This window comes from Numenius arquata, chromosome Z, assembly GCF_964106895.1.
Source record: "Numenius arquata chromosome Z, bNumArq3.hap1.1, whole genome shotgun sequence".
Lineage (NCBI taxonomy): Eukaryota > Metazoa > Chordata > Aves > Charadriiformes > Scolopacidae > Numenius > Numenius arquata.
In genome coordinates this window covers 12,909,223-12,928,603 of record NC_133616.1, presented here as the reverse complement: position 1 = coordinate 12,928,603, position 19,381 = coordinate 12,909,223, and the positions used below count along the sequence as shown (strand labels likewise).

The following is a 19,381-nucleotide window of genomic DNA, read 5'->3' as shown; positions in this document are numbered from 1 at the left end:
GTTAGTTCAAGGAAGAGCCATGAGAAGAACACTTCTCCTGGAGTATCAGCTCCTCTTCTTGTTGTAGTGCAAAAGCGGAACTGGCAGATATTTTTAGACATTCAAAAAATTGCACTGTATTAGAATTAGGGGATGCTTTTGAGGCAGGTTCCAGAACTTATCTTTTACATGAGCTAAATGTTGTCTTCTGATCTCTGGTAAGTTTAGGCACACAGTGCAGCCATTTGTAGATAATAAAAGTGGACAATGTCATAACGTTTTACATATTTTTAGAGGATATGGTGTAATGCATGTTTTTGGTATCGCACTTCAGTTACTTTTGCTGTCATGAGCTTAATATGTCTGTGCAGAAACGTCTACAGTTCCTGAGCCTCCCTAAATTTGCTTTGGTTTACGGTACTTCAGATGACACAGGACATAAGACGTTTCTGAACCACGTTTACAGAGCTGTGTTTAAGACACTGGTCTCAAGAACCCTTCTCTTGGACTTGGAAATCTCCTCTTGGACTGGTGTCTGAGAGTAGCCATACAGACCGGACAATCTGTTCAGATCATTTTGCTTTTTCTGTTTTCATCTCCTCTTCCAGTTTTCTTTCTCCACATGCTGTAGCACCACGAGAATTGTCAGTTGCAAGATTAAATTCGGGCAAAGCATGCACTGATTTCAGGCTATCAGCATGGATAGAGAGTACCTGTATGTGGAAAGTGTCAGGGAAGAGGGAGTACCCAGGGATGTTTGGTAACACCGTGGCGCCTTTGAAGGGAGACGATCTGGCCGGGGTATAATATCCGGTCTCTGTCCTGTAACAAGAAGCACATCGAGGCAGCTCTCTTTACTTGGGACAGCACAGACAACACTAAAATGCTGTGTAGGATACAATGGCATGTCTCTTATTTTGTATTGTAGTGATGATGGTTTCATCCAAATTTCAAACTCTTTCAGAAACTCCCAGAGCACAAAGTTGAAGTGAAAGGAAAGATTCCTTATAACTATCTTTCTTTATTAGGGAATTTGTTACAGATAGAGCAGGCGGTTTTGTTAAATGAATTCTATAGCTACTAGAATTTAGGATCCATGAGAACTTTTGGAGTAATTTTGTTAAACCTTCCAATCTGTCATCTTATTTAGAAGTATAGTACTTGGAAAACTGTATGTTCTGCTGATCTTTTGTGTAAGAACAGTAACATGGTGTGCACCCCAGCCTTTGCGTGTAGAGCTGGGCTTTAGTCTGTCAACCAAAAAAGAAGAGAACGTTTCGCACAACAGTGATGATTTATAACTTGTTTTTCAGTGAGGATTCCTAAGTGCTGAATGTGTGTTCAGTCTCATGGCAAACATCAGGTCTATTCCATAAATTACATCAAGATGCAGGGTTCGTGTTACAATGAGTTTAGATGCAATTCAGGCTCAATGTACCCTTGTTCTTCCTCCCTCCCTCCTCAGACTGCACTGTGGAGGGACTCACGGCCATAATTTGATGGCAGGGATGAGTAGGTGGGGTTGGGGAAGAGGCAAGGACACCTTGTTCCCCAGTGCTTCGTTGAGTTAAACCAAGAGTCTGATGCAGAACACTGGCCTACTGACTTGTAGCCTTGAATTCATGATGTTGATTGGTATTTTTCTACCCTGCAAGAAGCAACAGGAATGAAGGAAATATCCTCCTGACCCAAGAACCACTTTTTAGGCTGAGGTTAAAGGTGTTTTTCATTGGTCATCGTGAGGTCAGAACTAAAAACAGAGAAACTGCAACAAGCTGTGTCTGTGGTTCAGAAAAGCTTGGTCTGGGCTGACAGGTACAGTTGCACTCTCTTTGGTGACAGAGCCGGTTTGTATATTTCAGTGCCATCCCATCAGTAGTTTGTGGGAACACACAGCTGCTTTAATGCCTGAAATGGCCTTCTGGGTGTACCCAGCAGTATTGCCAAGCCAACCATGAAGAGTTGTGCATAACCTGAAAATATACGTAGGGTTCTTCTTGTTTTATTCTGAGCTGGCAGCAGTTTTAGCTGGGGTCTTGTGGCTGTATTGGGACAGGGATGGCTTGGGATGGAACTGTTACAGCAGAAAGTTAAGTTGTAAGACTGTGAAAATAGATATTCTATACTGAAAAACGATAATGTTAAGAAAACAATAGTAAAAAAAAATTAAAAATGGGGAAGCCTGAAGCTAGGTGCAGTACTAGGCAGTGTTTGCTGGGTCATTAAACAACCTTTACATCCATCTCTGTGTGGGCATATGCAGTATGAAATATGATGAATTTTTGTTTTTTCCTCCTGCTTCATACAGCTTGGATGGAGACCTGAATTTTAACATGCAAGAATTGCTGGGGGAGCTTGGGAAATGAGGTCGCTACTAATATACTTCTTTTTTTATGTTATTGGCCTTTCTTCTTACAGATACAACTTTGACACAATAGTCCAGTGACTAATCAGCATGCCCTATAAAATCAGGGTCTGCAGTAAGCATGGTTAGTTCTTCCTGACTCCAACAGGGTTAAAAAACACAACAAGAAAAGAAGGTCAAATAACCCAGACTTTCAGAATATCCAGGACAGATTGAATCCTGTGGAATGAAAAGGAATGGGCAAAGATTTGTGAAAGTGCTTGGATTCCTTGAGCAGCAGGAGGAAAGCTACATTTACCAATTTCCTCGTCTAGCCTCAGTATAGGCATTCCTGCTCTATAGACCCATGCTTGCCTGACATCTTTGTCCTATCTGAATGTGGGATTTATTGTTTTTGTAGTGTGTCTCAGCTCCTATATCAACAGTAGTCTTGATGTATAATTTAGAAAGAAACCTGATCATTTTTGGATTTCATGTTTAGGAATCAGAAGTCTTGATTTATTTTTTCTTAAAAATGAAACAAAAACCATACAGGTAGTAACTGTAATCCCAGATGAGCAAACATATGTGACTTTGAGTCCTGAACCAGGGAAACTTTGTGAGTATAACCAAGGCTTCAAACCCAGGGCAGCCTCTGGCTTTTAAACTTCGACTTGCTTTGGAAAACTGGCAGCAAAAAGTTGCTGCTCTTAAGAGCTGTCTGAAATGACAGTCACAGTTATTCTTCTTTGTATTGCTGTGGGATGTATTGGGCCTGTGGCGATCACAGTGGAGGCAGGAGATATGTGGTAGAGAGGACTTTGAAGCTCATTGTGTGGAGATCTCAATGAGCTGCCTTTAGTCTGCTAGTACACAGAACCCATGATGGCTTATATTTTAGGAATGCTTTTCCTCCGTTCATATGATTTCCCTCTTGTCCTTGCCCTAATACCGGCTTTCCCAACTGTCCAGGGAAACTGTAAGACCTTGGGGTGTTTCAAAAGGGTTTTTTAACTGGTCTGTCCTTGCGGGTTTGAAAAGAGCAGCGGCAGGAACACAGTGTTGCTGCATTTTTTCCTGCTCCACAGCAAGTTAAGAAGGCAGCACTGACCCCAGCAAGAAGGCGAAGAGGAAACAAAGCCGAAAGAGTGAGATTCCTCAATCTCCCATCAGGAGATCCATTGTTTTAGATTTAGTGCTGCTCTGTATATGTTGAAATGGAAGGGCTATTCAATGGTTTTGCAATGTTAGCAAGCCCTGCAAAAATGCTGAGACACAAGGGACCAAGGACGGCCGTGTCCTGTTGCATGTGCCTCTCAGATCTTGGCAGAGGGAGGTGTAAACTAATCCTCTGCAGTCCTGATGGATATCAAAGGCCCCGTGGCTCAGTCAAAGCTGGGAGGTTGATACAGAAGTTATAGCATGAGAAATGTTACAGCCTTTGTTAGGCAGATCTATTGTATGATCACAATAGCTTGCTATAACTCATGAAAAGCTACTTCATTTCCATTGGAAGCCTGGGGGCCAGAGGGGTTTGTAGTCTGAGTCGACAGTGGCCCACACAGCCCAGACCACCGGATGGTTTGTGTAATGTGACCGTGGAGTTGCAGCTAGGAGCGGAATTATGCTTTGCACTTATGAAACAGCTTCTGTTCAGGGCTTGTTCTCTGGGCAATGGATGCAAACCACCAGAACAAAATGCAGATCTTTCTAGTACATCATGTTTGACAAATTAACTTTTGACCTTTCAGTGGCTTTCTACAAATATGGGGGCCTCTGCCTCAGTTACAGGATTTCAGGTTATTAGGAAGAAGATATTTTTTCTATTCCCCTTTGGACTGCTATGCCTTTGTGAGGTACAAAGCAACCTTGATGTATGCAGCAAAATAAATGCTGAAAACCTGTTGTTCTTGTATTTGTGCAGTGTAATGACTGGCTTATGAGAAAAGCTCAGAGAAGGTGATATGAGAAGAGTCTTACTTTATTTTTGACTTCCAGTACTGGACAGTAGAGATTAACTCTTTTGTGCTTATTTTCAGACTGGATATTTTCATCTGCCCCATGGGGATTACTTCATTGAGCCCATTAAAAAGCATCCACAGAAGGAGGGAGCACCCCATCCCCATATTATTTATGGGGCAAATATCCTTCAAAATGCTTTAAGGAGAAGACGGGCGATCCCGATGGAAAAAGAACAAGCATGTGGATTGAATGGTACAAATATTGCTGGATTTCTGCCTGTTTGCTTTCTGCATCTTTTAAAGCAGCTTTTATTTTCCAGTGGTGCATGCCTTTCCTTCTGCCAGGCTTTTTAAAATTCTGTAAAAAGAGATTATGCAAAATGAGAGAATCTCAGTCAAAGCACCTTGAGAGCCACCCACCTGGGTTCCTTTCTGAAAACTTAAATCCCCCTTATGACTGCTAGGATGTGTTTTTCACAGCATTGATCCTCTCTATCCCTCACTTTTTTCTCCAAACAGAACTGTTCAATGAGTTTGAGTAGTTCTGGGATGACGAGAATTGCAGTCATTATTATTTTCAATAAAATATTCTCACTCCATTCAAATGCTGCCCTCAACATAAAATATCGCCCCTCTAATCCATGGTTTAAATTTAGGATTTTTAGATTCTCTGTGATAGTTACCAGAATATTTAAGGACTTTTATTTGGTTGTTCTGAAAGTGGAGTGCAGGACAATAGCAAGGTGGTTTTTGTAGAAATAGAAGTAAAAATAACTGAAATATTGGTGCAGTAATACTCAGCATTATGTTGTTTGCGAAAATAAACAAATACACTATCCTGAAAATACACTATCTAGATGGTAGTTGGCATCTTTTAATTACAAAATGAGTTCCTTTATTTAATAAAATAATTTACTTGATAGACTTCATATCAACAATTTACAGATCTTGCATTGGTTCTCTGATGTTTGAGGCCTTCAAGCTGAGTCTGCATCAAAGTTCAGAAAAGGTACAGTGCTGGTAGGGAGAACAAATAATAACCTAAATGACATAAGACCTAAGTTATGTACAAATAGAGCTGCAGAATACATGGCGGGGGTGCTTCTGTCTTTCACAGGTTAATGGCTAAAGAGTAGTTGGGTTTTTTTCCAGGGTTGGAAAACAAATGAGGAATGTAGAAATTTTTAATCCTCAGTCATGACTGCTGCTGAAATTTTACTGCTGTGGAACATGAATTGATAAATTAAAGAAGCAAACAACAACCCAGCCCCACTATATTTCTGGTTGTAGACCTGCCTTGCAGTTCTTGCTTGCTGGCCAACTGCGGTGTGAAATGATAACCGGGGGAAACTAGAAAATTTATGGCTTGGGGAAAGCTATTCAATCTTCTGTGATACCAGGAAGGTGAGGATAAGGGGAAGCCATAAGAATTAATATGAATACTGTTCCTTATTATTTTTCATCAAATAAAAATATATCTCCTTCTTGGACAAATAAGCCTGAAATGAAAAGCCATGAACATATAAAGTTGATGTCTATTTTTACGTAAATCTAAAATAGCTCCCTGATTTTCTGTTTCTTCTGATGACTGCTAGGATGAATTAGAGGAATTAGTTTAGATTTGCGTGTGAAGAATGAGGGAATGTTCTTGCCTACTGCCTTCTAGGTTTCTTTTATGGATGAAATAACATCTGTAAGCAATAATTTTAAGTATGGAGAGGAGATAGGAGATACCAGGGATCATGCTGTCTGATTGCTTTGTGTAGTCTGCTTCTTTTCTTTCTACCTCTCACTTTTTAAGTCTTTTATCTTCCTTCAAAGTCCTGCAGAATGAGACAGAAAAAGACTGACTGTACCTGGATCCCGGGAAAAACTGAGCATAGCTTCCCTGAGATTTCATCACTTAGACTAGCTAAGTTTGCTCTGATAGGCTTTTGAATTAAAATGGCCTGTCTGATGATATTCACTCTACTGTGACAGAAATATTTCTAGTGGTAATAATATGTTCATGATATTCCAGGCTAACAAAAGGAGTGTCTTATGAACTAACAAAGTAATACAGTCTCATTTATGTTCCTGTGTTTAATTGACACAGAGGTAGTGTCTGCTTTTGGTCAAGCAGTTATCTGCTTGGCTGTCATAAAAGTTAAGTAATGTGTGTGCAAAAGTGCAGGGGGGAAAAAAGCATTTCCATCATTACATTTTTGCCCTTTGTGTCACAGGATATAACAATCACTGGTTACTCTAAAGGCCTTAACTTCTAATTTGTGTGCTAAGTTTTGTTATCTTACTTATGTTGTAGCCAGCTCTTCAACAAGGGTAGAAAACAAGAAAGAAGTCACTGTCATCTGTTTACACTATGGATTGTCAGAGCAATTGCTCTTGTTAGGAGTGAAATATGGAACAAAAAAAGGAAAGTGAACTAATTCTTGCTTTCTGGGTTAAATATAATCACTACATATGCTTTGGGGAATACTTGGTGCATAAATAAATTTTAAACGTGGTAAATTGACTCTTCCCCCTTTTCAAGACCTCAAGCACTTCATGCTGTTAAGTTTGATGACTGAAGTCTGGTACCGCACAGTATCACAGATGGCCCAGAGTAATGCCTTTTGGGGTCACGTTAAAGCAAAACAGTTTCAATTTACTGTTAACATTTAATTCTAGAAATGAATTCTATTTTACAGATTAAACATCATGGCCATTTTGTATTCTCAGCTATAGCTTTGTGCCCACTGGGCTGGGGCCTATCAGATGAAGAATTGCCTGCCATATCTCTTGTAGGAACTTGTTTTCAGAGTAAACTATTTCAACCTTGTGGGCTGAGATTCATCCTATAGAGTATCTGCTTTTGTGTATTTGAGCTCTGATTCTGTTTGTATTTTAAACTTAAGCTAAGACAATTGGGTCGTTCCTAAGACTTATGCTTGAGAAACCCTTTGTGTGCCCAGGCTAAAATGTAGTGGTGATTTTTTCTTGGAAAAGTGTCACACACCGCCACAAAAAATTGAACCACCTGGATGCTTTCAAGTCAGCGCACAAACTTGGGTAGTGATAATAGTAATATTTTAGTCAGAACTGACCTGTCTGTCAGGCGAAGAGTAAAAAAAATAGTTGTACAGGCAAAATCAAAAGAGAGGTATTAGTGTGGAAGGGAATAAGCAGAGGATGCTGATCTCCTGTGCAGTCTTTTTCAAGCTTTTTTTAGTGGAATGACCATGTCACCTCTTGGAAGAAGCGCTGTGCAGCACGCTCACAACATATAGTGTGGCAACAACCACATGAATCTCCAGGCTCCAAGCTGCTCATCAGCTGCCTCATCTACAGTCAGTAATACTTTAGCATCAGTTACATTCCTGTGCTCTTGCAATGATTATACTAATTAGTTTATAATTTGCAGTATCCTTAACATTTTCAGATATTTCGAGAAAAATCATTAGGATAAATGATGTAAATTAAAACTTGGGTTTGTGGTCTACACTTCCACTGCTGCTTAGGCAACTGCCAGATGACTCAGTCATTAGCTGCGTGCAAAACTGAATGACAATTGTGACAACAGTGTTATGATACTGTGCATTGCAAGCTGCTGTCTTACTGTATCATTTGAAATCTGTGTGAGAGGTAGCAAAAATGATAAATGAAAAGTATCCCATAGCTTTATAATTAACTTTTCTAATCATTTGTGGCTGTCGGGGAGAAAACTAAGGATTTGGGGATTTGCTTTGTTTTTATAAATAGAGTATCTTAAAAACTTGACAGTGCTCCGAGATAAAATGCAAGAGAGAAGGAATTATCCTCCCTTCTTCAGAATATGAAAAGATTTCCTCTCATTTCTTTCTGTTTGTTTTCATGCAGTCTGCCACAAGCTATTGTTTTGTTTGTGATCTGCAAAATGGAGAAGTTTGGTGAAGTTTGTGAATGAAAATGCTGTGATGTAATGGAGCCCTTCCTGACTCAGCGCTATAGAGGGGACTGATACCATACGAACAGATGGACTTCTTTTCCGTGGCCTGATGAGGTGGTCAGGTTGCTGTCATTTAGAAAGAACGTAGTTGAGTTTATTCAGACTGCAAGCCAGTGATTGTTGAGTAGGGAAGAAAGGTTTAGGGTATTAAAATAGATCCGATTATATTTCATTGGAGCTTTAGGTGTATAGAAGTTGTCATATCTTTTGGCCTCATTTTAGCATTGAAAAGATTTGGTAAGTTCCACATGGATCAGAAGTTAGGATTAGTTTGGGTTGTACATGGACCTCCAACTCCTTGTCTGCAGAGGAGCTATAAATCTTACAACTGAAAATTTTGCATTTGGAGCAATTTTGCATCAAAGTTGTGATGGGATAAGGCTGAGGAGGGAGGGAGGAGACAGGGGAGACAGGTTGGGTGCTGTGTGAAATGAGTAGAGGGGTGAGGGGAGCTGAAGGAGCAGAGCAACATCATCTGTGCAAAACTCATTTTTAAGTCTTTTCAATGATGGCTTGTGGCATGGTTCATTTAACAGGTGACTAGAATGCCATTAAGGTGTTTCAGACAATAGTCACCTGTTTTTATTTCTAGGGGTTATGCCTGAGCACAGGATTTTATTGAATCGTGCTCTTGCTTTTTGATGATTAGCTTGATACTGACTGCAAGAGTAATTTTTCTGTCTGCAAGTGTACAGCATAAACTGTTAGTCTTGGCTTTTGACAGTAAAGGCCTTTGTTTAACCACATGGAAGAGAGAGGGGGAAAAAAAGCCCAGCACACTGTTTTATTCTCAAAGGATAGCCTATCTTTTTGTAGAAGAACATTGTGGCCAATGTAAGCAGCCTTTCTTGCTGGCAGAACCCCTGGTACATGCTGTGTAGCTTCCATATCTTTTGAAGAATGATGCTGACATTTTTCCAGTATTTGTTTATCCTGTATTTAACCACATCAGTTACTGTTCAGCTTAATTTGCCTAGTTTCTCCAAAACACAGAGGCTGTCATTCGTAGGATTGTGAGTTCACACATTGAATTGCAGTAACTGAGATTAATTCAGTGTAGAGGGAAGAGCATCTTTTCTCCCTGCATCACTCTGCTTTCTAGAAACAGGCTCTACTAACCTGTTTAAAAGCTGCTTGCCATGAAAAAGGAGCAAATAGATACATTCAGTCAGAATGACCTCTATTTTAAAGCAGGAACAGCAAAGCACACAGCCTGCAGGAGTACATGTAGTATCTCTCCTCTCTGGAACAGTTTGCATTGAACTGAAAACAGTGAGTGCCTGCTTGTGCAGACAGCAGGAGATTTAACATATCAGGAGTGGGATACCTGGGAAACAGAGACATGATAGCTGGTTTGTTCTGCTAGTGGATGAGACAATCACTGCTTATTGGTATCAAGAGATTGTTTACCCTCCAAACAAGCTCATGAAGTGGAAGCAGGAGATTCTAACTTTCTTTCAGGTTTCAGTAAGCCTTTTTTTTTTTTTGTTGCTCTCTGGAGTTTATTAGAAGCTAATCAGAGATAAGACCTTTTTTTCATTGTCATGTGCTTTCCTTCTCTAGAAACAGGAAGAGTCCTCTTCTGTTTCTAAAACTTCTGAATTCTGTGCCAGGGAGATAAGAATTCTTCAACTTTGAGTTTCTAACATCTGACATAAGAAGACTTCCGTGTTCATTTCACTTTGCTGTCAAAAATCCTGTTACTTCTAACAAATGAGCAGGCACAAATGTGTAACCTTGCTAAGCAATAAAAAGGATTCTAGGTTTCATTAGCATACAGATGTTTAATAGATATGCTTACTATTACTTGAACTTCAGGTTTTAAGGGCACAGGATAAGGTTCTTATCTCTTGATTTGAGTAGCCTAGCAGGTAAATAGTTGCATTTAAGCTAGTTTTTTTTACAGACTCTTTTTATAGTTAGTAGAGTAGAACAGTTGTTGTCCAAGGCTGATTCATCCTATCCTAAGATGTTGTCGTTGACTTTTGGGATGAATTGTCCTTGAGAGATGCCTAGACTGTAGTTACAGGCAGTAGAAATATTAGTAGAGCAGGAAGCAATAAAATACTGTATTTTGTGCAGTTCTCCCTCTCCAGTTAAATCAGTGCATAGTCAAAACTAGAACTTTCTCCAAGTAGATCTGAAGTCTGTGCTGAAGAGGGGCCAGGGGGAGCCTAATGCTGGTAAAGTGCTGGCACCTGCTTTCCCAATCCCTGATTGTTTTCTCATCTTCTCTTTTCAGTATTTCACTAGCTCCTACTAACTGGAACATGGTGCTTTCCATAAGTAGTTGTGTTGTGCAGGAGGTTAAGAGAGAATAATGTGGGAACAGGAGATTGTTGTTATACTGTGATAATAGTCACTTGTTGCCACCAATAGGTATCAGAAACATGATACGCTTCCTCACTCAATGACTGAAAAAAGATTAAAGTTCTGTTGACGGGCCATTTTCCAAATAATATGAGTCAAAAATATAAAGAGGGAGAAGTCTGCCTCACTGTGTTTCAGTGCAGTCTTTCTTTTCAGTCCCTGTGCCACTGGAAAGAAATAGTGTTGGCTATGCCACACTTGCTTACTGCACTTGCTTTCCTATAGTTTAAAGGGTAGACTGTGATCTCTCCCATGTCTTCACTGGAACAGTTTGCTTAACCACTCATCAGATTGAGGAGTCTCAGTCTGCATCCAGACTGAATTTAATTCAGCATTTCTAACTGTGTACTGTCATAGAGGAATATATTCTGCTCTTGCTCTGTGCTTACAGCTTTACTCATCAAACTGTGTGTGATGCTGTTGCACTTTTTGAGTATTGCCATCGATTGGGTGAACAAATGCTTTGGTAATGTAAATGTTAAATTGCTGCAGTATTGATTCAGAGAGCAATAGCAAGCTTTAATATTAAACTGCTACATATTACATGCCATCCCTTTCTCATTTGTAGGAAAACACTAGCCTTAAACAATTGTAAACCTCATTTCCACAGTTGAAATAGAAAACCCAGAAAGCTGAGCTGCATTTAGGAAACATTTTTGTTGCAGGAGTTTGAATTGCTCAGAGCAGTTGACCCAATAATGGAGTAGTATTGGCAAAGCTGTTCAGCCTTCAGCCTGCTTAGTGCCAGATTTCTCAGTCATACTGAACTCTCTGTGAACTTTCTAAAAAGAAACTACAATTACCTTATTATTTCTGGGCAGATCACAGATTTCTAATTCTTCTGGAAGTGCTGGACTTATGCTGTGGGGCTAATGCACTGATACGGGTTCAGTGTTCGCAATTAGTTTCTCTGAAGCCCACATGTCCCTGATGAGCCTCTGGCAGCCTCCTATCATGGGTGACCCACTTTAAACAGGTGTCTGAGCACAGTTTTTCTGCATGAAACACAGTGTCCTTGCAGCTTGTCCACTCCTTGCTAGGGATTGGTGTTCACTCCTGCACTCAGCATCTGGTTGAACTTGTATGCATTTTGTGTATTTGGAGAGACTCGTCTGGAAGAATTGTACTTAAAAGGAGATTGTAATACTCTTCACAGCATAGATTTTACCTTTATGATTAGTTGGGAACACGGGAAGCTGCATAACTTAGGTTGTTACAAGATTTTTCGATCCATCGCTTTTTCTCTCCAGTCATATTGTAGAGAATTGTAAGCTCTCCCCTTTTCAGGGAGAAGTGGGGCCATATCTGGACTTTACTCCACCCATAATTAATTACTTGGTAGCATGGTCTGGGGTGCACAGATCCTATTCTGCACTCCTGATTATGTGCTGAGTGTAGGATGGAGTTCTTAACTCCAGTGATGGGTACTTGTGGGGACCATTCTCATAATTAATTTCTGGCAATATTGAATAGGATGTTATGTATGAATATAGGATGTTGTGTTTAGCAGGTGCAATTTCACTAGACAGCAGTCTGCAAAGGGCATCTTTTAGAGTCCAGGAATTCTGGACACTGGTCCAGAAATCTGCATTTCTGATGCAGGTCTTCGTGTCTGAACTGTGTTTACATTCGGTTGCTGAAAACGAAGATCTGTGTCAACACAGCTTTAGTGAGCTACTGGACTTGCTAGCTGGATTTGATTTGCTGTGAAAGACTTCTAGTAGGGTGAGGTTTGTTCCTCAATTTCATGGCGCTTTTGGAAAGATTACCTTTTTTAGGCTATCTTTGCAAATAATACCTCTTTCCTCTGTGCTGTTTCTGAATAGTCCTGAAAAAACTGTATGTAAATAATAGACTGAAGGGACACTGTTCATTTAAAGATCATACAGAATTACACACACTTTTTTTTTATCGAAAGAGGAATTGTCCAACAGAATTAGGCATTCACTTTTATGCAAAAAAAAGTGTCCAGAGGATTGCTATGCTAAGAGGTAGGCTAATGGTTTTAGTTGATGCCCTTAAATACTCCACGTGTTTGAGAACTTTGTGGAACCATTTGTTGCATGTCCTGGTTTCTAAATGAAAGAGCATAATAAGAGAATATTGATTTATTTGTTTTTTGCCATGATCTCTTCTACTCCTTCTGCTTTTCTTCCCTTGCAAATATTTGAGTTAAACTTACTTCAGCAAACAACATATAATCAGGTGTCTTAGCTGAAAAAGCTATGTATTCCTGTCCTCCTTAAACAACTAATGATGAAATCTTTGTGCACATAAATTAGACTGTTAAATTATTCCATGCTGTCTCTGGTTTGTACTTATTTTAGAAAAGGTCTTGTCTAATATTTTGCTCATCTGCAAAATAGTGTTTGAGTTGAAGCTGCAGAGAGATAGATTTTTGTATTTTGAATACTTTTTAAATGCAGTTAAAACACAGCCTCAGTCTGAGTCTTCCACTTTGCCAAAGATAAAATTAGCAGCAAAGTTTCTTCTCTACCTGAGCTCTAAAACAAGCTGAATCAAGTTTCTTCCCTCCTGATCTGCACTATTTTCAGTTGTGCCTCCAGTCTGGATTCCCCTCAGCTCTGTGGAGGTTTGGATTTCGATCAAAGTCTTCTTTCAGGTGCTGCAGTTTTAACAAGGGATCATTCCTGACATTTTCTGTATTATTTGCCTGACATTCTCCAGGCAAAATATGCACTGAACCACTCTCTGCTTTATGGTGTTTTCTTTTCACTGTCCCAGTTGCATCCATTGTCCATCGTGAGGTACTTCTGTTGGTCAGGTCTTCCTCAGAGGAGATGCAAGGTGATGAGAGGGATGAAATTGCAGAAATTATATCTGCTGGGGAGGTAACGGTGAAAAAGGGCCGTAAAAGAAAGGAGGTTCCTGCAAAGTCCGGACCAGTAACATTGGCAGGCAGCTAAAGTTGTCCAGGCAGAGAGAGCCTTAACGTTGGGGATTGGATTACTGAACACCTCCTTCCCCAGGTGATGGATATAACCTAGCTTTATCCATCATTATCCATTTTGGGGATATTTTTGTCTCCTTAAGCTATAATTAATAATCCTGGTTTATGATGTGTGTGAACTGGATGTTTCTTTCAGGCAAACACATCTGCATGCATTTTTCTCTCTTTCTGGTCCCATGTGTTTACATACCTTTATAATTTCAAGGCTGCTTGGAGATAAGAGAAGCCAGGGACTTTCTGCAAATGAAAAACTTAAATTGTCATTTAGAAAATAACAGAGGTTGAGTCTGTTGACAGGACTTTGCTTGATTCTCCTTCCATGGAAGTGCAAATTTCAAAGCTCAAACCCAGTTCTAAGCAAACACTTTCCAAACTTCTTCCATTTTAGTGCGGGAGCCCCAGTAGCTCCTGTCTGTGAAGGATTCTGGCGTGGTTTTTTGTAGGCAGCAAACCACAGAGTCTAGTTAATTATAGCTGGTGTTACTGGTGAACCTTCACCCAGTGTGTGACAAAAATGGAAGCAAATTAATGATTTCGTGACATTGAACAGGTTCTAATGCCTCTGATAACCAATCTCTGATAGGAAACTGGACACACAAGAAAAATGACTCTGGCTAAAACTGGAAGCATCCTTTAGCCCATGCAGTGGTACTCGTGAAGAGCTGAGAATGGCACCGGTCACCCCAAGATGGTGCTATCCTAACAGGACTGCTCGAGGTGCCTGGTGACAGGAGTCCTTAACCTCCGATGTGCAAAGATGCTGTCGTTTCCCTCCCCTGAGGTGTCTCAGTGTCGTTGGCAATGTTCCTCCCCTTGGTCCTTCTAGCAGTTTACAGATGCCTTCAGCAGGATGGAGTAGCTAAGTGATGGGCTGTCCCTGCTCTGCTGTTTCAGCGGAAGGTGTCTGTGCATGGGTGCTTCTTCAGGGGCTTAATCAGGCAAAATGAAATCTTGTGTGCTGAGTTGGAGCAAGAGAACCTCCACAGTCATCTATCAAAATGTCATGAAGCTGCAGAATGTGGTTATCAGGACTTGCTTATAAGAATAGAAAACATTAAAAGCAGTCTGTGTCTGAGATTTTCAAGATGTTGTATTAGCATAATTCATTTTGGTCTGGCCAAGCCCTTCTCAGGCCCTGGCTCAGGGGGAGTCCTCACCTGTGAGAGCTGCTCTAGCACCACTGATATTTGCTGCAGAAGCACAGCAGGGTTGGGGCTGAGGCTTGAAGGCTGTGTTGGTCAGAAACGTCATCTGAAATACAAGATATTTGGCCTCGGCCAAGGACAAGCAGACCCCTTGAAGTGCTAGCATGTGTTTTTAACTTTGAGCATGCTAGTGGGATTGGTGTATTTTAAATACAGTGGAGAAATGGAATGGAAAAAAACAACAGCTGGTCCGGAGAAAGGCCAAATAAACTCTGTTGTATAAGCCCAGAGTTAAGAAGGTTATAGCATATGCAGCACTTTTTAAAGATATCCTATCAAACCTTGAAAGAATAGCATTTTGTTTTAAGATTAATTCCAGACTGTCTTTGTCTTTCTTTTCTTTCCCTTAGTAATCTGAATGTAAACCAAACTAATTAAAAAGCATAGCTTGACTACCACTTCAAAGACCTATTCTGTGAGTAGCCATTTCTCTTTTACAGCACAGGCATTATACATTAATTTAGTTTGGGTACTTTATATTTCTTACATTGTCTTTTGTGCATTTAAAACTGAGATTTTTTTTAAACAATTCAAGTTCCTGGAATTATGGGTGAACTGTAAGGGCTATTTTTCATGTATAACAAACTGCTGTGCAAGGGCTGTTCACTTACTGGTGGATGGTGCACGCATGAGAATTTGGCCTCTGTGTCTGCAGCATGCCTCCAGTATGAAGGTCTTCAGACAGGTGCTTTATAATTGGACTGTCATACCACAGCTGGAGAACTCTCTCACATCCAGTCTTGAAAAGATATTTTTAGCTGAATTATTGTCTTATTTTCACACCTGGAAAAGTTAAAGTAGGTGAATCTGTGTTTTTGAAATCTACCCAAGGTTTTTGTGGTGGCAGTGCCAAAGAGTAAGAGGATGCCAGCTGAGGTGGTTTCAACTAAGTTCCCCAATTCCCACATGTATGGGTATCCAGTAACCTCTCTGTTGACATCTTGAAAATTGTACAGTTTAAGCTGTACATTTTGAAAGCTGAATTAGGAACTGTTATTTCTTAGAAATGGGAACATAATTGTGTAACTGAATGATAAAAATACCATGAAAATACTAATCCAATGCCAGAATGTGTCAAAATGCCAAAATGTGTCAGCAAAAACCTGACATTGTAAACGTGTAGAATAGCCGCAAAGGCAGGCAGTTTATATGATGAACATAAATAGACATCGTCCTTAATAACTTTGCTGGAAAAAAGTTGTTTAAAAGATGTTAGTGATATTCCAAACACTATATATTCTGTTTTGTAGTATTACTTTTTATCTGTAAAGTCAGTGCTGAGCTGGTGTTTACTCTTGTGCTGTAACACTGTAGGTACTCATGGCAAACACTACGTCTACACAACAAGACCACGTTTGTGCTAATAAATAAAATGTGCCGGTATTCTTTGGCATTGCTGCCAAGTAGCACAGAACAGTCTGTGTGCATACGTTAAATTTTCTCAGCCTCCTGAACAGAGTGGCCAGATCTGACTCCTGAGACAGCTTCCTGGCCTGTGTCCACTCCTGTGCCATGCTCAGGAGTTAACTGAGAGCTCGTTGGCCCTTACTGAGGCTGTGCTGGGAACCATCCACTTTAGAGTGGGCAAACAAGTTCCAGTGCCTGAGTGTGTTTGTTCCATGACTATATTTAACTTATGGGAGTAGGCAAAGCCTGATAGGTCAAGTTCTTGTATTTCTTTGGTGAGAAGGAGAGAACTTGAGAAGCTAGAGCGCCATTTTGCTCCACAAAGCTTCAGGAGTGTCATTATATATCCATGGTACACAAAAAGCACATCACCTGGAGAGGAATCAAGTTAGTGGTGTTTTTTCTGTGCCCTGGCAGAGCATCTCTCGGGACAGCGAGGCTGCTGAGCTCTGCTGGCAAGGATGGCTTGGAAATGTAAGGATGCCATTCACAGAAAGCCAAAAGTGTCAATTTTTTATAGCTGAGGGTCAAGTACGAATAAGCCACTTAGAGCAGTGGAGTTCCTTGTCACTCCAAAATACAAAAGACAAATGGGAGTATATGAGGATTGCTTCTCCATATGGAAATATGGAATTGAGTTTTCAGGAGTGATTTCTGCTTGAGGCTGCTGAGGTATGACCAGGGGGTTGGTCATTTGACTTTTTACGATGTTTCTGTGACTGAATTAGTTTTAAGGTGTCAACATTAATTTGTGAATAGTTTCAGTTGACCTGATTCTACATTTTTGGTAATAGAAATAGCAGACTGAAAACCTTCTTGCAGCTCTGGACGGTGTTCTTATGTCAGAGTATCACTTTCTTATTGAATCTACAGTTGTAGAGACAACCAGTTAAACATTGTAATAGTGTCAGAAATTAATGCTATAATAGTATTTTCATGAATACTCTCCATGCTAACTCATAGCAAGTCAAGAATACCAGACATTACAACGACTGTTATAAACTGTAGTGTTTCTGAGCCTTTTTTTTTAAGTTGCAGGCTCAGTTGATTTGGGTGAGAAAACAATGAGTATTTTGTACAGTTTTCATTTATGTCCAGGTAAAATTGGCTAAATTTTGAGTGACCATTTGTGGCTCTTATTTTGTTGGCTTGGTCATCTGTGTAGCAATGTTAATTTTTGGAACTGTCTTGTAGATGCTTCGTGGCTCATCAGTGGTGAAGAAATACTGCTACAGATAACTTAAAGGGGTTTGTAACTTAAAGGGGTCAACTTTAATAGTTAAGATGAGTTAAATAACAAAAATGAGCTATATGGATGCCACTGCTAAATTAACCCATTGCCACATTTTTCCCAATCTGTTATCACACAAACACCATCAGGTTTTTTTCACTTTTTGCCTGGGAGTGAATTAAGCAAATACTAGAATTATAAAGAGAGGTAAAATTAATGCCTTTTAAGATGCTATGTGTACAAAACAGTGAGCTTATTATCTATAAAGTAGAGGCCCAGTGTACTGGTGGTATTGCCCAAGCGCAAAAAACTCTGTAAACTTACTATTTTTAGTAGTAATTTTAGTTTGTTATTAAGTTATAGTTAAGTTATAGTTTAATTTTAGTTACTTGCTCTGGTTATTCCAGCCTTTGAATATTTCTTCTTGCATATACAAGAAACGGTATACATTTAAATTATTATGCACATCGTGTATATCATCAACCACCATGAAAAGCTGCAGTTCTTTGAAGGAATGCTTACAATAGTTCCTCCCATACGCTGTACCATTTTTCTCCCCGCACAGCACCTCTTCATTTCATTTTTGTTTATTATACTTAATATTCAGCCCATATGATAATTTCAGGAACTCTCCTCCAATTAATAACATGCAGATTTATGCAGTTCTCTAGTTTGCATACCTAATTTTCTCCACACAGTTTGTCTGCTTTACTCTAATTCCTCTGATGCTTACTTCGTTTTAATATTCTTGAAAAGTTAAAAAGGAACCATCACTTGATACATTCATTGTTAATTTATCCTAAATATCTCCAATTAATTATCTGAATAGATTGGTACTTTATGACATTTGTTATTGATTGTTTGGAAGCAAACTTCCAATTACCAAAGGAGCATAGTTTTCCTAGCTCGGAACTTGAGTTTAAATATTCTTCTGCTAAGAAGTCTTAAAGAGACAAGTCAAAATTATAGCCCAAGTGGTTCTAACAGCCCATGAATCACTTACCCTCACAACCCTATCTCAACTGGCAGATAGAAATATAAATCAAGACAGACTGCTTTTAGCAAAGACAACCAAAACATACAGTTTTAGCATCATTAACATAACAAGAGGATCCCAATTGTATGCACCTTCAATTACAATTTTAAAAAAGATACCTTGACCACCACCAGACAGTATCATCACCAGTGAGGGCAGCAGGTCAGGTTTCACATCAGCCAGCTTTCATTTTAAGACACATAGATGTTATCATCTGTCTCCCTGAGTGGCCCAGCCTTATCTCAAGACGTTTCTGAGCCTGATAATAACTGATAGTGTTCACATAGCAGAGTTGAGACTAAGAAGGGATAGGACTCACTGAGAGAAAACCTGTGCAGGAGGATATGACAGAAAGCAAGACAGTAAAGCCTCCAACAGCAACACCACATATGCCACTTTCTTACCCTGCGCTAAGAGACTCCTCTCCCTTGTTAGGTAGACAGTAGTTTGCACTTAAAATTTGGAAATATTTGGTACATAGGCACTAGTGAACAATTTACTAGCCAAGTCTCACATCCAGTACTGAGAAGTGAAGTTTGGTTTATTCCATCCATTTACCAAATATGACTTTAGGTGTACATTTGCCCAGGGAAGTTGTGGATGCCCCATCCCTGGAAGTGTTCAAGGCCAGGCTGGATGGGGCTTTGAGCAACCTGCTCTAGTGGGAGGTGTCCCTGCCCATGGCAGGAGGGTTGGAACTCGATGATCTTTAAGGTCCCTTCCAACCCAAACCATTCTATGATTCTATGATTCTAATAGGTGAGATGGAAAGAAGTGCCATTGACTTCCAGAAGTCAATGGAGATAACAAAGAGCAAATTTGCTCAGTGTTTTTAACATACAATGTTATTTGGAAGCTAGAGACAGTCAATTATCATGCAATATTGTTAAATTGCTGTTTCTTTACAGAGCCT

At 39.8% G+C, this 19,381-nt stretch overlaps 1 protein-coding gene across 3 annotated transcripts in view; it reads left to right on the top strand.

Moving 5' to 3' along the window:
* Window positions 1–19,381, top strand: part of ADAMTS12 (ADAM metallopeptidase with thrombospondin type 1 motif 12) — a 173,648-nt gene that overhangs the window by 60,383 nt on the left and 93,884 nt on the right. For all 3 annotated transcript variants that reach the window (XM_074165983.1, XM_074165985.1, XM_074165984.1), the window contains exon 3: window positions 4,363–4,537. In XM_074165983.1, coding sequence (XP_074022084.1) covers window positions 4,363–4,537 — 175 coding nt within the window. The remainder of the gene's footprint in view (window positions 1–4,362; window positions 4,538–19,381) is intronic.